The 23707-nt window shown below is 33.4% G+C and overlaps 1 protein-coding gene across 2 annotated transcripts in view; it reads right to left on the reverse strand.

Annotated features, from left to right (window-relative positions):
- Window positions 1-23707, reverse strand: part of SLC38A11 (solute carrier family 38 member 11) — a 49364-nt gene that overhangs the window by 9903 nt on the left and 15754 nt on the right. For both annotated transcript variants that reach the window (XM_039855917.1, XM_039855918.1), the window contains 4 exons: window positions 22002-22081; window positions 4068-4138; window positions 3246-3407; window positions 8-120 (listed from right to left, as the gene is read on the reverse strand). In XM_039855917.1, the coding sequence (XP_039711851.1) occupies window positions 8-120; window positions 3246-3407; window positions 4068-4138; window positions 22002-22081 (426 nt within the window). The remainder of the gene's footprint in view (window positions 1-7; window positions 121-3245; window positions 3408-4067; window positions 4139-22001; window positions 22082-23707) is intronic.

Consider the following 23707-nt stretch of genomic DNA (forward strand, 5'->3'; position numbering starts at 1 on the left):
TGCTTACCTCTCTAGTCACAAAGCATTCTATCGGGTATGTCAAAATAACAGTGACTCCATAACAAAACCTTCCAAATGTTACCAGGTCATCATTTCTGCAATAATTTTCAAATAAGTCTCCTAGAGAATGATATAAAATAGATTTATTTAATAGATACTAGATTTTTTAATATAAATATCTAATAAATGAAATATTGGATATTTATTATGTAAGTGAAACTAAATAAACTTCATTTAATTAACAGACTAGATTGCCAAGTCTAAATATGTTTTTAAATTTAATAACTATATAATTATTAACTGATATTAAAACTAGTGTATGTTCTACTTGAAGATGGATTCATCACTAATAGTTTCTCTCTCTCTCTCTTTTTTTTTTTTTTTTTTTGCAGCAGAAAAGAAAAGCTTTATTAGAAGGGAAAGTACACTTCCAGACATGAAAGTGGGCTTGAGTAAGAGAAGTGTGGCTCAAAGACCTAATAGTTTTTCTCTTATTCTCATTGTTTATTTTGGTATATTTGCTTTAATTTGTAACGACTTCTGAAAAGTACTTTTATCCATTGTTTTCTTACACCAGAATCAACTCCCTAAATTCTTGTACATTGGTTTTATAAACTTGCTTCTGGTCTTTGTTTCTGGTAAGTAAGTGACTTCATTATTAAATTTAAAAAATATAAAAAAAATTTTAAAATAAACAAATTTCCTTTTGAAATGCTATTCATAGATCAAGAACAATCCTGAAAGGAAGAGTGGACCATTGCATCTGGGGAGCTGAATTTCCTGTATATCACACTATAGGGTTTAGTTGCAATCTCGGGGCCACAGCAAGGTATTCCAAACATACATTATCTTCCATGATATCTAATGATCCCAAGTATAAATGGACTGATTCAAAACTAAAAATATTGAAGAGCATTATATTTCATTAGTTTTAAACTAAATGATGAACCATATGTACCTTGAATCAATTCCTATTTAAAGATTGTGTTTTCTCAGACACCTATGAAGAAATACAGGAATCTAATGAGGGCACAGAAGTCATGTCAGCAAAAAAAGCTTCCCAATGCCAAAACAAAGAATATTTGGATCTGTTTATTTCCTAAGTATAATATGCCTACATTTAAAAAATTTTGGTCACATTTCTCAGACTAAATAGAAAATTAGATCAAAGTCACACATGACTACACTGCTTAAAAAGAAAACAAATGACCATACTTTTGCACTTTTTTTCACTAAAATGCTAAACGACCTTCCTCCCACCATCAACTAGAACAAATGTATATTACTTTCTGATGCAATGTACATTTTGAGTAGAAAGGGGTTAAACTACAGAGCACTAATGGCAGAGAAATGTTTCAAGTTTGACTAAAAAGGTTTCAGCTCTCTAAGAAAAAAAGGACAGAAGCTCCCTTTCACTAACCTCTTCTAAAAAATGAGCCTGACAACTTTTCAAAAGTCACTGAGAATGTCAAGAACAATCCTGAGTTCTTACTGCCTCCTCACAAGCTGGAATTTATCTACCCAAAATGAAAAAGAAAAGAAGCATACCATTTGCACGAACAAGACCAGATTTGCCTGAAGTGAAATGGCCTGGAGAAACAATGTCAGCTTATTTCAGTTTAAATCTAATTGTATTTTAGATAATTATACCTGGGGTGGGTTGGGGGGGAGGAGGCCGAGGGAGAGCTGCAGGGAGGGGGTTGGAGACAAACAAAATTTCCAAACCAACCTTTTCAGCTTTGTTATATAAAGACTTAATTATATCTGAGCAATTACCACTGATAAAAACTTCAGGAAGATGTGACTAAAAAGAGGGTTTATGTCTTACAGAGAAGGCATTTAAAAACCAAGGTTTTGTATAGACGGGAGCCTAAAGGCCACTCGTCTTGGCAAAAATAGTGATCCATGGCTATGTTTTGAAACACAGTTCTTATCAAGATTTTCAAGGTATTTTATTATTGCACTCTAATGGCATACACACATATTATATTTTTTACTGCATTGGAATTATGCTAATCACTCCTTTGAAGCCATCTTTATTTCTTGAGAAATATTTGCCTATAACCATAGTCACCTGTAACCTCTATTTGAAAAAATGCACCATCCACCCAGATTTCAGCATCATCAGAAAACTAAGCTAAGAGGAGCAGGAGGCTAGGAGACAGCTTTTAATGGGTCACACTTGACCAAAATGGGGTAGGCGGAAAGGCAGAATGGAAAGAAAATTAGACTGAAAGTCAGGACTTGTTTTCTACTTTGTCATCAGCCGGCTTGGGCAAGTTACTTCTCTTTGTGTTTTAAGCAAGGGGGTAAAGCTAGTTATTCCACTTACCTCCATAGGGTTGTTTGAAGGTCAAATGAGATAATAGACCTACAAAAGCCGTGAGATGCATGAATCACAGCATTCAGCGGGCTGTCAGAATACCCTGAATATTACACTACACAGATGAGTGAATATAAGAGTCAAAGGAAGAGAAGTGATGACCACTCAGTTGTTGGGCCTGGGTGAATAGAAGGAAAAAGAAGGAAGTTCAATGTGAGGCAGTGGGGTGAGGGTAAGGGGGAGGGAAGGGGCTTTTTTTGTGTGTGGGAAAGATGATGTTTTGTGTTTAAGGCAAGAATGAGATAACTAAGTAGAAATATCCTGCAGGCAAGAAGCTGGAGATGAAAAGAAAGGGGTGGACTAGGGTTAAAATAAGGAAAATCTCCAGAGAATTTGTTGAGAGGAAAAAAAAGGCAACTTGCCTGAGCCAGTTAATGGGGGGTGGAGGGGATGTGAGGGGAGAGAGCGTAGAAGAAAGTAAAGATGATTTACTTGGAGAGAAAAAATATATTAACAGAGTGAATGATGCTCTTTTCTCTACGGGTGGAAAGAAAGAACTGTTAAGTGATTCAGAGAGGTCCATGAGGATCAGAACCAAGAAGATTAATAGCTTTAAAGAGTGGGAGGATATTGTTGTCTTTGAAAATAAAGTTGCAACGGAGTAGTAGGGAGGGAAGCCAGAATTCATGTGCTTTGAAGTAGAAAGATAGAAGAGAGAGTGGGCTAAAAGTTTATCAGTTTAGAAAATGAGAAAATTGAGAAACAGAAACAGCAGAGAGGAATGAAGGTAGAGGAGAAAATGGGGAGAAGAGAGAGTGATAGCTTGAAGTAGACCATTGGTTATCATTGTACCCACGGTGAGAAGTGATAGCACCACTCCACATGAATACCAAAAACGGTAAGACTGCACCTCTTATTTTACCTTGGGTGAAGCCAGTAAATGTCAAGTATCCACATGTAGCAAAGAGAATACTGATAAAGACAGAAACCAAGGTGGACACATGGATGATGCAGGACCACTTAGCTACTGTGCGTTCTTCCAAAGAACCATAAACTAAGAAGCAGTTATGGTGGCAAATAAATGCTGGGGAACAAAAAAGAAAAAAAAGCATTATTAAAGCAAGCACTAGTGTTCTCTTTTTACTTCTGAAAATTCAGAGATGTATGCTACTTTGGAATGCTAATAAATCGAAGTTCGAATATACTAATTTACTAGATATTTCAGAAAATTATTTTTTTAACAGCTTTGGGGATGAGAAATTTCATTCACGTTAGGCTTGTGCAGTCTCTTCGTGTCATTCAATTTTCTCTCCCATTTTCCATTTCCCAATGGCCTTTCCAATCTTAAAGGAAGTCTAAAGAACACTGTATTTTCAGTCCAAGGCTTCCTTTCCAATCTGGAATACAATGGATTAGCTTGAGACTTCTGGCCAATTTGTAATAATTTGTGTACAAGGTTTTGAAGAAGTCCATAACATTTGCTAGATTTTCAAGTTAAGAAACAAAATGTCTCTAATGAGTTTTCTGCATGAGAAAGACACTTGTCCAAATTGAAGTAAATTTTAGTGATGAGTGAGAAAAGTTTATGCCTAAATTTACAGTGGCACAAACTAGATCATATGCTGCTAATAAGATGTGTAAAACTTAGGATATCTGTTCTTCAGATATAACTATGAAATATAGCACCTTTTCATTGTATAAAAGACTCCATATTGAGAAAGGGCCTTTGAAACCATACACTCACCAAATGACATAACACCAACAGCCTGAATTGCATTGGGTTTTGCAAATACCCAGGCATCATCTGTTTTTGGTCTAAAAGAGAAGTCAGTTAATTTGATGAATGATAAAGCATACAAGAATAAGCAAATCAGAGAAAAAGAAATGCTGTCACAATATAAATCGAATCTCTTTAAGTCAGAAATTAATAAGGGACCTCCATTAATCTTATTTAACTGTAAATAAATTTCCCAGGAATATCAATGTTATCTATTAACCCCAGTCCTATAGTATGTCAAATACATAGGAAGACTCTATTTTTACATATTTAAAATATCCATTGACTACTTAGTTTCATGACTTTATTTATTCATCAATTTAACAACAAACATTTGTTATATACTCATCATTTGAGATACTCATTGAGGGAGACAGAAAAATTAATAATGCAGTATTCTTCCTCAGTTAATTAATACTGACCTTTATTTTCTTCTCACTCATTCTTCTAGGCTCATCCTACCCAAGGGAAATTCATAGTTGGCACTACAGTATATTGAGAAAGGTGGACTTGAACTAATATTGATCGATATACTTAGCTATATTCTGTGAACTATCCTATTTTATTTCCATCTTCACAGTAACACTTATATGTTATTATCACCATTTAATATATTAGGAGAGTTAAGTTCTGGGTGGTGACATAACTTGTCAAGCTTCTTCAAATGGTAAGTGAAGTTGTTGTCTGTTTGGTCTGTCCATCCCAAAATCTCTTCCATACTGAACACTCAGTGGCCTCAAACTCGCACCTGTGCACATACTTCTCACAGAGGTTTTGGAAACATATATACTTTAAATAGCTTGAAGAAGCCAATTTCTTAATGGAATTAAAATATTTGCCAGCCTGACTAGTGTTAGGGATTGGTTTTCCTGATAAACACATCCCTGAGTAATGGTGAAGAGCGTAGGCAGCTCTTTAGTCAGATAGCCTGTGTTGATCTTCTGGCCTCTTCCATTTATTAGCTGTGTGATCTTAGGTTATTTACTTAACGTTTCTGTGCTTCAATTTTGATATCTATAAAATAAGGATAATAGTACCTAATTTATTGAGTTATTATGTGAATTAAATAATGTAAAACTTCTGAAAGAGAGCTTAGCATATATTAAGTGTTCAATAGATGGTCACTCATATTATCAGCTTACATATTAGTATTGTTATTTCCCACTGTCATTTAATAAAATGTAGCAAAAAGTCGAAAAGTATTGCCAGCTTCCTTGAAAAAGCTTTAGCAAGACCCAAAGAATGAATGAAATTAGAAGAGGTGGACAGGGAAGAAAAGTCCTAGGAAAGCATAAAGGCACTAAATGTAAACCCTTCTATTTTATGTTTGTTATTAATTCTCCATATAGTAGACACAAAGAAGTCCCATTCGTTTTATCAAAGTTAGTGGGATTTATGCATTATATCATTTACTTTCACATTTGAAATGAGCAGTTACAGACACAAAGGAACTAGCTAACCTACAAGGGAGGCCTCTGGCTCTTAGAAGGCTTGCTCTGCTTCTCTTAGTTTTTGGAGTGGGAGTTGCTGCCACCTGCTGCCTCCACTACTCTTATTGCAATGAACATTAACCTCTAGCAGCCTACCTGTCAAAATCCAATGTTAATGTGAAAAAAATACATATTTTGTTTATGGTCCTTAAAAAAAGATTTTGAAAAGGTAGTACTAACAATTGTAGAAACTTGAACTTTTTAAATTTTCTATGTTTTAAAAGATCTACTTCCCCTGTTAAGGTATTTGCATGGAACGAAACTCATTTTTCCCTTTGGTACAGATTGTAGTAGTGTCCTACTCTTTAGCTCTTATATTAGTAATAAAAAGGTAAGGGTTTGATTGTCATTTGTCTTCTTCTTTTAAGTTAAAAATTTTTTTCCTGGTGCATGTGGCTCCTTGCATATATTCCTAGCTAAGATAGAGTGTGAAACAGCACCCAGAGATAATTTTGGATTTTCTATGTTCATCTTAATGATGCTGATTTTATAGGACGCAAACCTAAAGAGATGTTACAGATAAAAAATAATTTGTGTCCAAATTTAGGTAAAGAGAAAGAGACATTGATTATGGCTTTGCAATCTTTTATTAAAAAGCCTGTGACTGAATTTCAGAAACAATCATTTCACAGAAAAAAAAAGAGAGAAAGTCCCTTGATATATTTTATGAGGTTGCTGAAACCTTGATACCCAATGTGAATTACAAAATGAAGTTATACATTGCTCTAACTTTAGGCTAAAGACGCTGAAATAGAAAATGAAATATTATCAAAGGCAATCACAACAAAGTATAAGAAAAAAAATCATGACTATGAAGACTATTTTCCAATAAATTCAAGGGTAGGTCAGTAACAGAAGAATCTGTTAATATAATTCATTGCATTAACAGATTAATGGAGAAAAAAAGTTTATGACCATTTCAAAATATGTAGAAAAGCCTACCATCCAGCATTTATTTTGATAAACATGCTAAACAAGCTATTAATAAAATAGAACTTCCTTAACCTGATAGGAATATCTACCAAAATCTATAGCAAATGACGTATTTAGAAGTGAAAGTTAAAAACATGACAATCAAAGGCAGAAATCAGATAAGGATGTTCACTATCACTGCTTCCAGAATACATTATTGGAATTTCTAGCTAATGCAATAAAGTAAGAAGTGATAAGATATAATAATTGGAAAGTAACAAATCAATCGTACACAACGGAATTGTGTACACAGAAAAATCATGGGTATCTATTGACAAGTTACTAGGAGTATTTAGAGAGGTTACTGGATACAAGCTCAATACACAAAAAATAATAGGGTTGATGTACACAGATAACCAATAAAAATCTTTTTTAAATGACAGCAATAACAAAAATACTAAATATTTTAAAGATATGCATAATCTCAATGGCATAATATAATTTTATTGAAAGGCACAAACAAATGGAGAAATATAATATCCATACATATGAATGAGAAGACTCAATGTCAATTCTCCCCAATTTAATATTTTAAATCAAAGAATAAAATATGATGAAGGTAGAAATAATTTTTTTAAAAACCATAAAAGTAAAGATTGATATACATAATAAAATCAATGAAAGGTAAATCTAAAATGTCTGTATAAAAAACTTAATAATAAAGATAAGCTAAAAAGTAGGAGATGAGATTTGTCGTGCATATAACCAAAAAAGCATTATTATGCAGTATACTAAACACTCTTGCATATCAATAAGAAAAAGATATTCCAGTGAACAATGGACAGCAGTCAATTTATAGGAAAAAAATGAGAATGTCCAATAAATAAGCTACAGGTTTTCACTCTCCTTAATAATAAGAGAAATCTAAATGAACTCCATTAAAAAAGAGCATTTTACACTTAATTCAACAATAGTGATGTTGATAAATTACTGAGAAAGGACAACTTGCAATTACTATGGAGGGAACTATAGATTGTTAAATGCTTTGGAGAAGAATTGGGCAAAGTTTGGTAAAGCTGAAGTTAATCAAAGCTTGTAAGCAAACAATTACATTTTTAGATATATACCCTAGGTCAGGGAAGTGCATATGTGAACAAAAATACATGGATAAGGATGTTCACTGCTGTATTGTTTTCATTAGCCAAACTTTGGAAATAACCTCAACATCCAGCAATACAATTGATAAATAAGTCCATATGTAAAATGTGACATAATCATAAATTTGTGTGCTGCAGAGCAATTAAAAAGTCACCCAGTGCTAACTGTATCTAAATGGAAACATACAGAATGCAATATTGAGGGAAAAAAGTGATTATGTATATTCTACAAACATACTATTTAATACTATATATTGCTGTCAATGCATAATGCATAGTTTAAGTATAAAAGCATAAACAAGAATGATTTAAACCAACTTAAACATAATAGTTATCTCTGAGAGAAAAGAAATGAATCCAATTTTAGAATAATAGTTACCAATAGGGAAAGAGAAATGAATCAACTTTTAAATATGATAGTCTATTGCTGATAAGGATTGGAAAGAAGCATAGAAAATTATTTCAAAAAATCTAGGCCAATTTCCTGCTTCGTGAACTTTATGTAATTATACAATATTTTCTACATAAAACCTCCCTGAATCTGAACCTAATTTTTAAACTGAAATTTCCATAAAAATTCTATGACCGAAACAACATGCTTCCTGCTTTCCGGTCATTTATTTAATTCATTCAATTTTCGACAAATGTTTATTGAGCACTAACTGTGTGGCAATCATTGTTATAATCACTGGGGTTACTGCAGGAAAAAAGACAAAAGAAAGAGATCAACTATCTTGGTGTATATCCTATATCGTAATCTAGAAAGAATGGCACTACACGGTGGTGTTTTCTGTGATGATGGAAATGTTCTATATCTGCTCTGTCCAATATGGTCATCACTAACCACATGTGGCTTTTGAGCATCTGAAATTATGGCTAGTGTGCCTGGTTAATTATTTTTAATTTTATTAAATTTTATCTAATTTAAATTTAAATAGCCACATGAGGCTAGTTGTTACCATACGGGATAATACAAATCTAGAAGGAGACATGTACTTAATTTTTGTTTCAGAAAATCTAGTACCTCCTAATAGTCTAAAAGAGTTAAATTCCATAAAGAGGTTTTATTTTTCCTATAGTTTAACTAATGACATAAATTTCAGCTATTTACCACTTGAACTTTCTGAGAGGTGAGTAGAATGAAGGAGCTGAGTATAACAATAAACAAGAATACTTTGTTAACTTATAAAGAACTATGGATATTAGAAAATTTTCAAAACAAATAAGAAAGCAAAACACAACAAACTGGGAAAAATAAATTCATACTGTCATTAGGAATAGAAACCAGGAGAAAAAAAAGTACATTAGTAGTAATATTGAAATGAATTAACTAAATAAAACTCAATTTGTTATTGTGAAGTGATTAAATTGAGAGATGAGAGCTTTTTTAAAAAAATAACTTAAAGAATAATCCATAATACTAAACGGAAAGGCTTTCAAATGATTACTCAAATTCAAACATATTAATTAACCTACAACTGTTCAGGAGTATTTCTTTTGTACAGAGCGAGGCGAGTTCTTTCTGAAGAAACTCCAAATTAAGAACTACTCTCCAATTTCTCTGCTTTAGATTCTTCTGTTGCTGTCAAAGTTCATTTCCCTGAGGAACAGAAACCAATTGCATTTATTGGTGTGTGTCTAGAGTCTGCAACGGAAGTCAGTAGTTCTGAAATTAGTCCACTGCAGTCAACACCAACCCTTCCGCAAGTGTTAATGTTACCGGCTGATGAAGGGGCCAGCAATTTACCTGCACTTGGCGCCTACCAGATTCTTTCATTAATGTGATTATTTGCTGACTACAGACCAAAGCGTGGTTAATATTATCAATTAAGGACAACTAAAACAGTAATAAACTTAATTTCTATTTTGAAAGACAACACTTTTCACTACTAAGGAAAACCATATTCAGTACAGCAAGCTATAAAGGAAAAAAATACGGTCTTTGAGGTTAGACAGACTTGGATTTAAACCTTAACTTTATGACATACTAGTGGGGTGACTGGGCAGATTACTCAGTGGCACCAATCTCAGTTTTCTCTGATATGGAACAGAGACAATACTAATAATTCTATTTTACCTATCTAACATAAGGGTTAAATGAGACAATGAATGAAAGAGTGTGGTATATAGTGGGTGACCAATGCAAAATGAGACTTTTCACTCTCTCTTTCCTTGTTATCATTAAAGTAACAGTACACATCTTAGTCTAGGTGTAAGGACCTTCAAGTACATGAAATGCAATCTTCATCATGGTATTTATATTCTTTTCAAGAATAAAGGGACCTTGGGGAAGGCAAGCTCTCTTATTTAAAATAAATAAATGATTAGTTTTGTAATAGATATACATGTAACTAGATGGGCGGTCATTTGGTTGATAATGATGAAAAGATGAAATGGTTCATTTATGCTTTAATATTCACAGTAAATATTCAGTATTCTATCCTGTACACCAAATTTCTGCACAAATGGGTGCAACTTCCAGCTGCATAAAGCCATTTTTGACAATCTCCAGGTATTTGGAGATTCTCGCCCCATTCCAAGGTTTATGTCTTAGCCCAGCCATTAGACTCCTCAACTAAGGAGTCTAGTTATAGCTCTGTGGTGATATGATACATGGTGTGGAGACTACCATCAATGGGAGATAATTAAATGTTTGAATAAAAGAAGGCATTCATTAAACTTTAAGATATTTGTCATCTAAAATGGATAGAGAGGCAAATTGCCTGATTATTTAATTACCGGATAACATCTTAGACAAATCACTTGAAAGAAAAAAAGTATAAAATTAACCTTTTACATTTTAAAACTTCTATCTATACACACACACATTATTCTTTTTTGTTACATAAATTTTCAGTTACAGAAAGGGTTTATTTTGTCAGTATTGCAAAGACAAAATTTCTTCCTTTTGTATTTTACCACAAAGAAAGATTACAAAATAATATATCAATATTATTGATAAGTACGGTGATTTTTAAGTTTATTGCTTGAACACTTAGCACTACCTTCTTATACAGAGACAAAGGCTACCTACCTGATCAGGATACTTAGAGTTTCACTTTCGGGAATTATCTGGAGATCCTGCATTTTGTTTTAATAAGTTAAAATGGTCTTGTACATATTATAAAATCTTGAGGGGTGTGTGTGTGTGTGTGTGTGTGTGTGTGTATTTAATAGTTTTGGAACAATGGAAAATAAATATCTCATGATCTTTACCAAATTAAAAACACAGTAACTTTTAATGAATGCATAAATAAGAGGCAAAAGTAATCAATTCCTAATTTTGGATGCTAAATAAATATTGAACGAAACAAGATAAAATCATAGTTTAGTTATTTTTCTTCATAGATATCTCTTCCCAAAACTTACAATGAAGTGGTAATTCAGATGGTACTTGTTCTTTCTTTTATTTCCTAATCTCACCATTGAGTAATAGCATAATAGTAGCTATAAACTGTAGAAAAGGGGATTAGATCCAGTAATAGCATAAATTTCAAGAATTTTCTAAACATTTTCCTCTTGCAGACTAAGTCTGCTATCTTCTATGGCATAGTGCAAGCCCTACAAAAAATAAAATAACTTCCCTAAGAAGAAAAATATATTTTAAATAAAATGTTTGAATTTGTACTTAGATCTTCAAGCAAATTAATAATCAAATGTTAAACTTGGACATCCAATCAAATATGATAGATGGGACACATCAATTTATCTTCTTTCTCTCTCCTTAGCCCTCACTAAAATGCTCCCAAAGGAATTTAAAAGAGGGATAAATCCACTGGGGAGAGGATCATGGAAAAGAGACATGAATGGAGAAGATATTTTGTGAAAAGAAATGCAGATGCCTACCTACTTGGTGACTGCTGAGAATGGAAGGCATTACAACCACATAGAAGGAGCTAATGATGAGAAAGAGCTAATTCGCTTTGCAAATCCCTTGTGTGCACAGGACTCAGATACCTGAAAGCTACTCAGGATGCTCCTGAAAAAGGAGAAAAAAAGAAAAATGAAAGATCTGGGATCTTGGATATAGGGTATCTAACACAGAAAAAGAAAGTCCTAGAATGACAGTGGGGCAGCAAACAAAAATCAGCTCATCTACAAAGGAGCAAGAGGTCAAAAGGCTCTGGGAGAGAGACCGCCAGAAACAAATAATAAAATTGGTAGATTATCTTATGTGTGAGCATTTGAAAGAGTAATAAAAATGATCAAAATCAAAAGCTAAACTAGGAGAAAAGATTTACAAAAGCTATATCTTACAAAAGACTTTATCCAAAATATACAAAGAACACTAAAATTCAACAATAACACAAACAACCTAATTAAAAAATGGGCCAAAGATCTTAACAGACACCTTACCAAAGAAGATATAGAGATGGCAAGTAAGTATATGAAAAGATGTTCCACATCATATGTCATCAAGGAAATTATAATTAAAACACAACGAGCTACTACTATGCACCTATTAAAATGCCCCAAATCCAGAACACTCACAACACCAAATCCTGACAAGGGTGTGGAGCCACAGGAACTCTCATTTATTGCTGGAGGGAATAAAAATAGTACAGCCATTTTGGAAGACAGTTTGGCGGTTTCTTATAAAACTAAACATACTTTTGCTATTATGATCTAGCAATTGTACTCCTGGGTATTTATCCATAGGATTTGAAACATGCCTACACAGAAACTGCACATGATGTTTATAGCAGCTTTGTAACTGTCAGAACTTGAGAACAATCAAGATGCCCTTTAGTAGGAAAATGAAAAATCAGTCTATTGTACTTCCAAATAATAAAATATTATTAAGTGCTAAAAAGAAATAAACTATCAAGCCACGAAAAGACATGGAGGAAACTTAAAGGCATATTACTAAGTGCAAAAAGCCAATTTGAAAAGGCTACATACTGTATAATTCCAACTACATTTCATTCTGGAAAAGGCAAAACTATGGAGACAGTAAAAAGATTAGCACTTGCCAGGAGTTGGGGGTCAGGGGGTGAGATGAATAGATGAAGCACAGAGGAATTTTAGGGCAGCGAAAATACTCTGCATGGTAATATAATGATGGATACACATAATTTTACATTTGTGGAAACCCACAGAATGTACAATACCAAAAGTGAACTCTAATGTAAACTGTAGATCTTGGGTGATTACAATGTACTAATCTAGGTCCATAAATTGTAACCAATGTTCCATTCTATTATGGGATGTTGATAAGAGGAGGGCATGCATATGTGTGGGTAGGAGGTATATGGAAAATATCTGTGCCTTCTCAACTTTGCTATGAATATAAAACTACTCTGAAAAATTAAAGTCTTAAAAAAAAATCTAAACTAAACATCCAGTTAAACATGGTGAAAAACAAAATCAAAAGTAAGCGTTAATTCTAGAAAAAACAAGTGTGCAAGAAGAGAAATATAACTATTTAATTTTAAATGTTGTGTTATATCTCCACATATTATGATATGGTAGAAGAGAAAAGATAATTTGAGAGAGCTAAATCCTCATCTACTATATGACAAGAAAACAGTGAGAATCCAGAAATAGCACTTATGAGCATATTATGTAGAAGTAAAAATGTAAATGCCAAAAGATACATCTGAAATAGGAGATTTGGTAGGAAGCTGTTCTAGTTCATTAAAAGCCATTAGTAATATTTGATTTATAAAAATATGTGAATGTATATTTTTGAGGAAAAATAAATTCAAATGAAAGCAATATTGGGGAAAAGCGGGATTCTTTAAAATGTCTTACAAAGCTTCAGAAAGATGATGGCAACGTAATGGAAGCTTACTATAAGGTTCAGATCATTTAAGAAATAATGATGCAGGTGTTTTAATATGTTTTAATACTAACATAAAATAGAGGCTGGCTTATAGTAGTTTTGGTATGGCAAATACTTTCAAAAGAATATAACTACTCTTATTCTAAAAAATCCAGTCATATGCTTGGTTACTTTTTTTTTTTTTTTTTTAGAAAACTTGTGTGTGCGGGGGGGGCTTGAAGTGGGGAGGTTTAGGGAGTTAAATTCATTTTGCAAAATTATCTCAGTTTGGGTTCTTAGATTCAGTGATTTCATCCTATTTTTAAAGACAAACCCCACCTTATTTTTACAATAGCTGAGTAGTAGTAATAAGGCAAAGCCATAGGAAGCAAGTCCAAGCACCATATCTCCAGTCTTCACAGACTTATGAAAACAAGCTTCAGGGGCATTGCTTCTGATCCCCAGAACATAAGACCTCTGATCAGGAGGATCAAACATCACACCTCTCTGTGGTACCTGCCCAAAGTCTTTTAGACTAAACACAAGTACCTTCCAAATCATACAATCTCAGCAGAGCCTGCGTTTTTGTTAAAAGAGCCTTACATATTAACTTCAATCAGATACATCCGAGAATTAAGTGCTCTGAGCGGCACACAAAGGCTCCACGTTTCCTGTCACACCACAAGCTATTAAAGAGATAGGCAGGCCTGCTCACTTCCCCAGTTTGAGAGTCAGCTGACAGCTCTCTGCCACTTCCTGGCTCCTAGCTCACTTTTCTTCTGATTCTGTTATCTAGACAACTGTGATTTACATGAACATATAAAGCTGTTCAGGAAAGTTCTTTTTGGGAATCACTCTAAACATCAAAACCAATCTTTTTTTTTTTTTTACACAAGTTTTGCATAAAACGAATCTTGAGTTTACATAAAATTTACATAAAACATTAAGCTGATTTTTTTTTTTGGCCAAAATATAATTTTGCTTTTTAATATGAATCATATAAAAAGCTTACACAGCTTGGCACCACAAACATCACAACCACTTTTTTGGGACACCAACTATTTTGATTCTCATTCTGTCTCCTACTTTTTTTCTTTTTTTTCCACTATTGGCTCTAATTCCTCTGACGACTATTTAAAAATTGGTGTCAACTGTTTTTGTCAGCTGGGATTGAAAGGGCAGAGATTGTGTGGAAGGGGGCAGGATTTCACTTTTTAACATAATGAAAACTTGTTAGAATTATGAGTATTGTTTTAGTTCTCTACTGTATTTTTCAGAAAACAGAATTACATTAAAATACATGTATTAAAGTTTATATTAAGATAAATGTAATTTCAGATGTGAGCTTCAGATAATTATTTTCCATTGAGGTTCTACTTGAGTTGTACCTCTCTACACCTTCTATGCTGTCACTGTACAATCTTGTCCATAGCAGACTCTCCCTAAACTCCAGACTTGAATTTCCAAAACGCTGGGTGACTTCTTCTTTCTCTCTTTCCACCCCAAGTGTTACTCTATATCAAGATAGTAAAATATTAACAAATTATGTTTTTCCTGCTTCCTTTCTTATCCTGGTTAATAACTTATAGGAAGCTGGGTCCCTTCTTCTATGTTTCCATAGCACCCTGCTAATAACTCTATTAAATAGTCTATTGAGGTTATTTTTTATGTGTTTGTCCAATGCTAATTGACGGAACAGACTCTGACATTTTCTCCTTTTGGTGGTGTGTTCTGAACTATCTACCACTATGGTTATACAAACTGGAAACCTTGGCATCACCTTCTTTTTTTTCTTCTTCATCATTTCTACCAGCTTTGCTCTTATACTGTTCTAGTTGTCTTTGCCTGTTTGCTTGCTATAGATAGCCTTCTTCCTGGTCTTTCTGCCTTCAATCTATGCTCATCTCTGTTGCAAGAGAAGTCCAATTGAAATGGATACTAGCTCTGGTCACCCTCCTGCTTAAGAACTTTCAATACCCCATTAAGTAAACAACAAACTCACGTTTCTTAGCACTACACATAAAGCTTTCCTTTCATGTTAGTCGCTGCCAACCACCTATGATCAGTTCTTTGCATGTTCCAGCCAACGTTCAGGTCAGAATCACCAAAACTCTAGTTACTTTCTAAACACAGAAGCTATATAGTGGGGGCAGTGAATTAGAAAAGTACCATCTTCAGCAGTTTTTCAAAAGAAATAATATGGAAACACAACTATTGCTAAAACTATGATAAAATATATATTTGAGGAGCAACATAAAAGCAACATAGTTTTTGAGAACGTTCTCAGTGGAAATACTTTAATTTTTATTTGATCGTTTCCTTGACTAATGGCAAAATGTCCCTCCTGTCCAAGTCCCTCGTAATATTAGAACCTTGAACTGTTTCTGCCATTATATACATCACACCTCTGGGCCCCACACACTCTGTCTACAATAGCTTCCAACCTTTCCCCACTTTCCTTTTTGACCCAATTAATGCCAGTACATTTTTTCAAGCAGCATATCATATATTATCTTATCTTGAAATATTACCTGCCTGCCCAGGTTGGGCTCAATCACCTTTCTCTGTTTCCATGGCACTTTCCCATAATTCTACTAAGTATTCTATTTATTATATGGAGGTTATCTTTCAAATATCTATTCTCTCCATCCACTTACTATAGGTATCTGAGGTCAGGGACTGTGGTTTCTTCATCTTCATAGCTCCAATAGCTGGAAGAGTGACTGATATCAGCTATACATTTAATAAATAAATGCTTCTCGGCTGAAAGAACAGGCTACTCTATTTTTGCTCTTTGGTTGTGAATCTATACCAGAGACTAGTCTGTTTTCTAACTGGAAATAACAGACAGGTGGCAAAACTCGCTAAGGCAGCCATTTATAAAAATAATTGATGATGGGTAGAATGAGTTCTTAACACTGAGCACCTAGGCTGTTCCTTCAGCTCCACTAACATTTATAGTGACTGGGCTAATCTCTGAGAATATATTATTTTGCAGCTGTTTTTCTGATTTTCATGTAGACGCAAGTCAAATGACAGTTCTATTTGTTGCCTCCTGTAGGCAATCTGTTAAAACTCACCACTAGCTCTAACAGTGCTGTAGAACTTGGAGTCAAATGGTAATTTAGCAAATGGGTTAGCAAATTTTGCTAGCATGGAAGTAGGCTTAGAAAAACTTCCTCTGACAGGAAATGTTTTTGTATGCAATTTCTATTGTCCCAGGATAATTTTTATTGCCTCATTACTTCAAAATTTTGTCAGTTAATCCTCAAGTTGAATCAACTAAAACAAGAAGGCACATGGATTCATTCATTTATTCAACTGATTATTTAACAGTCCTTTGCTGAATTCTAATTCTGTGTTAGGCACTGTGATGAGTAATGGGTGTACAGTGTATAAAAAGGTGATCCCTGTTCTCATGGAGTTTACAATATGATGAAAAAGACACAAAACAGACAATGAAACATATAAAAGATGAATAAAGACAATTTAATAAATAGCATGATTATATTATTCCTATGCATAGATCCCTTTTCACTTCCTATGGTGAAAGTTCCAAATTTAAAAAACATTCAAGTTCTGAACCTACTCCTGTCTAACAAACTCTCAGGTAATAATCTCATCTCTGAAAAATTGGAAGGTACTGGGCATGAACACTGAAATTCCTTTCACTGGTCTTTAGAATAAATCTGTATTTTATTTTTCCTACTCTTATCTTATCGTTTCAAGAGGAAGAAGTATCCCAACTCCTCTCCAAGGATTACTCTATATCATAAAATTCCAACTTTTCAAGATCTCCTGGGCAACTTCTGGCTCCATCTTTTGGCTTGATCTGTAACAAATTCAATATCTCCTATTGTAAAAAAGGTAGAAGTCTTACCCCTCTCAAGCCACTGTTTTGTCATGTCATTTGCATTCACTGATACTCTTTACACATAAATAAAAAGGGAAATTTGCAAAATTACTTTCCTATTATTCAGTTTCATCTTAATTCTCCCTAACCTGGCTTCCATCCATATTATGATTGAAACTCTGGAATGATACTGGTAACTTCCTATCACCTGAAGTGGAAATCTGTAATTTGCGTTATACAATTCTACGCCTGCATTGCTGCCTTGATTTTCTTTGGGATTATCCTTTACCCCACTCTCAGTTCATGTGCTTCAGTGGGGTTGACCCTATCCTTAGCATCAAGAATAGGCATGTAATCCAAACACAAGCAACTCTACAAAGGCCATGATGATAGGGTTTGGGATTGTCATGGGCCCTCATTAAAGCCAATCAGAACTAAAACTGGAAGTGAGGCTGGAGGTAACTTATAACAGAAAGCTCTTTCTTTTTATACGGACTTGAACTTGAAAGGATTAGGCCGAGATTACAGAACTACCCTTGAACTTTACAGTAATGTGAATCAATCAATTCTTTTGGCTTAATTCAGTTAGGGTCTTGTGGTGGTTGTCATTTGCAACAAGAAGAACAATAATTTATATATTATCAAAAAATTCAGTGGCTAGTATTTCACAGAATTAATTATTCCTTTTTCCAAATATGTGCTATTCTTCTGTCTTCTGATCCTTTCTTTAATCCCTCTAGTTCTTCTTTATATATAGTATTATATTGTAGAATTTCAGAATTAGAATGGATAAGAGGTAAAGAAATTATTATGTATTGAGATCACTGGGGACAGCACATTTTATAATAATACCTGCAGAAAGTGTAGTTGTACTTTTTGGAATTTAGTTTGGAACACCAACCACACTATTGATTAAAATACTGTGAAAGAGATATCATATGAAGAGAAAATAGTTGTAAATTTGGACAGCATGTTATCATTTTTATTTTGAACATAAAGAATTGAATATTAATGAGGCATAGAATGAAGGTTTTCATAGCGGTGCCTCTGATTCTAGTTTGAAAAAGAATGGGAGAACTGTTTATTGCATTTTTATACCAACACACTTTCTGGAAAGCAATTAAATTGCCTTGCCACCTCAGTTTTGAGAAAGCAAAAGGTTAGAAAACACAATAAAACTGACCATTATTTCCAAAAAGAACTGAAAGTCATTGGACTGTGAGATATTTGAAACCATATCAAAAAGGAGAATTTATGGCCTTATGAGTTATAGAAAAGGAAATTGAATTGTGTGTTTTATTTTTAAAACACAACCACTAAAAAGGTGTTTCCATAGTAACAAGGTCAATACCAGTAGCCATTACAGACCTTCCTCCTTTCTGATAGTGGTTTTAAAGATATTTTTCAAATACCACTTTAAAAGCCCTAAGAAAAAATATAGCTTTTCTGATCATTCATCTGAACCAAAAATGAGGAAAAACACACATGGAGTATTGAATTTCTCATGTTTTATGGATTATGAGCATTCGTGGCTGCCATATTTTCAGAAAGAAGCCTGCCTGACTAGCTACTCTGCCAACCCCTGAACATGGAGTTTGATTAGCTTGATTGTAAATCTGGACAAACAGAAGTTGTTTGCAGTAGTATGCAAACAGAAATAAAAGGCGGCACAGTATTAAAAACACAACTTCTTTAGCATCTAAATATTGTAAGAGTTAAGTAAATAATCCCTGTTATTAGAAAAATATCAAAGTCTCAGATAAAATATCACCACTAGAGGAAGGTTAGAAAGATACAGGCCTCATTTTATTTACAACAGAACTAAATAGCATTTTGGTCATAAAATCAATTCATTTAGGCTCACCAGGAAGTGGCCTCTCCTTTCTCTTTCCTTTGCATGGAGATACATTGCCTATATGATGATCATTTGTATCACCTTATCTTCCTCACTAAATAGTGAGTCCCTTAAGAGCAGGGATATTTTATTTATATATTATTTGTATTTACAATAGTATCCCATATAACATTTTGTACATAACAATAGTTAAAAAAATAAGTGGAGAATTAATCATGAAAAATGACAAAAAAGTAACTAAAATAACACAAAATCTCTAGTCTATTTTTAGAAATGATATGTCAGTTACAAGAGTACTCATGATTTTAATCTCTTTAAACTAAGAGGCTCTAGATCCTGTTCACAGACTCACAAAACTGTCAAATAATAAATATAATTGCCTGATCCCTGGACAGATGCCCTCAGAATCTCTGTAGGTGGGGATCTGGCATCAATATTTTTAAAAGCTATTTGGGTAATTCTAATGTGAAGCCAAAGTTGAAAAATCATGCTTTAAACTGTTCTCCTGGAGCTCAATGAATAATTAACTTACTCCCAACTTTTAATTACTTGTTTTTTTTCTCAATATTGCCCATAGTACTATGCCAAATCTATAAGATTTTTTATTATAACCTAATGATTTATTCTCTAGAATCACTTTTCATAATAAAAGCTTAAATTAAAATAGTTCCATCTTGAACAATTAACAATTTCAGCCAAAAATCAGTATTTTTTGTATTCTGTTCCATATGCTTCTGGCTTTTTGTTGCTATGAATTCAGTTTTTGAAAATCAGAACTCAATATAGTACCAACATAAAAGATGCTAAATAAATGTCAGTGCAATTTAATATATGCTTTTGTTCTGTTATGCTTACCTTTCCTGGGCCTGTAATGCCTTTTACACCCTTATCTATCTAAAACTAATTCAGATTCATCTTTCAAAACACACAGATCATATTTTTCTTCCTTCAGGAAGCCCTCCCCAATTCAGACACACTATTAAGCACACTTTTCTTCGGCACTGCTACTGCCCCTTATATATGCTTGTATTTTACTCTTCTCATATTGTACTTTTTCTTTTTCTTTTATTCTTTCCCCATACCTGATTGTGAACAACTTGCAGCAGGTGCTGACTTATGCCTCTTTGCTCCTTTGCTCTCAGAGCACAGCAAAAGAGCTACAAACAATAGGCATTCAATAAGTGTTTACTAAATGAAAGAATAAATGGCCACAGGTAAGTGAACCAGGTGAATTTCAAAAAACACTATTGTAATAGACTGAATTGTGTTCCCCTCCCTCCAAATTCATATGTTGAAGTCCTAACCCCCAATGAGGTGGAATCTGGAGATGGGGACCCTGGGAGATAATCAGATTTAGATGAGATCATGAGGGCACTCTTGATGAGATTAGTGCCTTTAAAAGAAAAGATACCAGAGAGCTTACTATCTCTCTCACTTTTTGTCATATGAAGAAGACATAGCAAGAAGGTCAGGGAGAGATATCTCACTAGCATCAGACAATGCTAGCAGCCTCCAGAAGTATGAGAAAATAAATTTCTGTTGGTTAAGCCACCCAGTCTATAGTATTTTGTTCCAGCAACCCAAGCTGACTAATACAACTATGAACTTGGAATAAGTGGTTTGAAGAGAATATGAATATAAACATCAGAGAAAATTATGCCTTTCCTTTTAATTTAAATCCTTTAAAAAAAAATGGGTGTTTGTTTTTTTTCTAATAAAAGGCCATATCATATACAATTAGGCTAGATATTTATACTTCTTTCCAAATAAATTTGAGGCATAATTTTGGTATTTTCTTGGTAAACTCAGATGCCTCGCATAAGCACAGTTTAAATGAAGTGATTTTGCAGAACAACAATTAATCAGTAGGATAAAGTAAGCTACCTTGGGGACCACATTATCAATTACAGGTATTCATCAGACGTCCTTTTTTTTTCTCACAGATAACATTCATTGAAGATCTAGCATGCCCCTTGCACTATTCTAGATATTATGTCTTAAACTAATTATATCTTTTAGGGGATAGGGAAAATAATTAAGATCTCATGGGAACTCCACAATGTATTAGTTATTTATTTATTCAACAAATATTTATTTATTGTGCATTATTGGAATCTAATTTTGTATTTAAAACAAATTTAGTTAGTTTCATTCCCGCATTCTCTTGGGACTATGGCTATAAACTACCCAGTCCTTATCTGGTGAATCTATTCTGTAATCAAATCATAAAAACTGTGCAGTTTAGATCAGCAGTATCCACACTTCGAATTTCATGGATGAATAAATAAAAATTGGGGAACCAATACCAACTTAGAAACATTTTGTCTGGCCAAACAATAACTTTAAAAACAAATAAACACCACTATCAGCTTTCACTATGAGTTCACAAATGATAAAGCATTTTAACATGAAATAATTAAAGATTATAATCTTAGTAGAAAATAAAAGGTAGCTTCCAACATGACTGTTTAAAATCCAAAATATTCTGTATTCTTCTCTTGCAGCCTAGATTAATGAAACTTTGTTAAGAACAAATCCACCTCTGAGGTAGATACAGAAATGTCTGACATCTACAATTTTTGCTTCTCAGTGTTCTATTTCAATCCTATTTCTCACTATTCAAAATCTCTTCTTTATTCTAATTCTTAGGGCTGGCCATTAAAATAATAAGTAAACTCAGTTTAATCTCATCAGCCATGCAGGATATAAGGGAAAGATGCATGTGTACTTTGTTTTCTCATTTTGTCAAATACTAAAAATAAATGATGCTTCTGATACCACAATTACTTTACATTTCAGCATTTATGTCAAATAAATATCTATGTGAAGGTTATAAATCGAAGACCAACCAATATAGCAACAAAACTTACATGTGTGGACCCAGTGAAATTACCCTTGCCATTACAATTCCAAGAATCAGAGTTGTTAAAACTGTAGAAATAAGAGAGATCTGAAAAAGAAAATGTAAAGATATTATCAGTTTAGTAGAGACTATTTTACTGAAAATGTTAAGCGTTTCTCTCTTTACTTGAGTAAATGTATGTAATTTTAAATACAATTATTTATTAGTTTATTCTTATAGATTGGGGTAATAATCCCAGGTATGTAACTTTTTATCACTTCATAGTCTTAGTTTTCCCCTTCTAAATAGGAGAGCAAATCATATATGACTATTGTGATCTTGCAATATGGATTTAAATGTTTTTAGTGGCTTTCTAGTGATTTTCCTTTGTAAAATTGTTTTTTTTCTTCATGCTCTATTTTAGTGTTAACCTGTGTTTTTTTCCCTATCTATAACTGCTGCTCTGCTTCTGTCTTTATCATACCCTCACCCTTCCAACACCCCCCCCCATTCCTCCCTCCCACAGACACACATTTTGGGGTACATCTGCTTTTCTTATTTCTGTTCTCTACCTCTGTAACTCTATTTATTCTCTGTGATTTTGCTGTTTGGTCTGTGTTTCTAAGTCTTCTTTGCTTCTTCCCCTCTCGCTTGTCTCTATTTCAAAAGGTTCAAATATAAACTGGTCTATGTGTATATGTGTTCTGTGCATTCATTGCATTAGATCTATGTTTCTTCTCTTAATTTTTTTAATGGATAAACACACTTTAGGCTTTTTTTCTCTGATAAGAAGAATATAAAATTGCTTTTATTTAATTTTATTGTCATTAACCTTGTTTACTGTGGTGTTAGTTTTTATTCAGAAAGAAGATTCTACTAGTCCTCTGATGTACTGAGGAACACAAATATTAAGTAACATTCCCAAGGTCACACAGCAAGAAAGTAGCAGAAGGCGAACTCAAATGCAAGTACCCTAACTTCACGTCAGAGCTCCTAACCACCCTGCTTTGCTTATTGAGAAATTTATTTAGACTTTCAATATGATACTTTTAAAGAACATTTAGGAAAAATTTTTCAGATAATAATATGATTGATAGAATTTTAGTAGCTTTCTTTTCATGAATTTTTTGCCTTCTGTTCTCAGAAAGTAACATTTATATCTACCTTGAACATGTGAATGGAAAACAGTTCAGCCATTTCAGATAATCTAACAAAAAAAAGCCCCTTTTGATACACTCTTGTTCATTTCTGGATGACTGTTAGTAAAGGAAGGCAGAATTTTCAGAGTACTCTGGAATATTATCTCCATTCTCAACTCTACCTGGAAGGAGAGACTTCTAAACTGTAGATACACACCAAGCATCACAGTAAAAAGTTAAAATTCAATCAACTGTTTAAAATTTAAAAAAAAATTCATCGAATGCTTGGCATTATGTAGATATAGCAACAATAATATTCTGGGTAAAATATAAACATTTTTTGAGAGTAAGGATATAAAATATAGCCAGACAAAGTTTATTCTATGTCGATGAGCATATGTGGTGAGTTGAATAATTGTTTGATTTAATTAGAAAGAAATCAGCATGTCTTTAGCAATGCGTATCATAAATATTAGCTAAATTCTCAAAAATTAATCAATCAACATGCTGACATTTCATTCTGATGGATAAAAAAATAGGCACAACAGACATTGTAATTTACAAAGAAAATTGTAAGTCAATAAAGTGATTCATC

The sequence above is a fragment of the Pteropus medius genome, unplaced genomic scaffold (genome assembly GCF_902729225.1).
Source record: "Pteropus medius unplaced genomic scaffold, Ma_sr-lr_union100, whole genome shotgun sequence".
Classification (NCBI taxonomy): Eukaryota; Metazoa; Chordata; class Mammalia; order Chiroptera; family Pteropodidae; genus Pteropus; species Pteropus medius.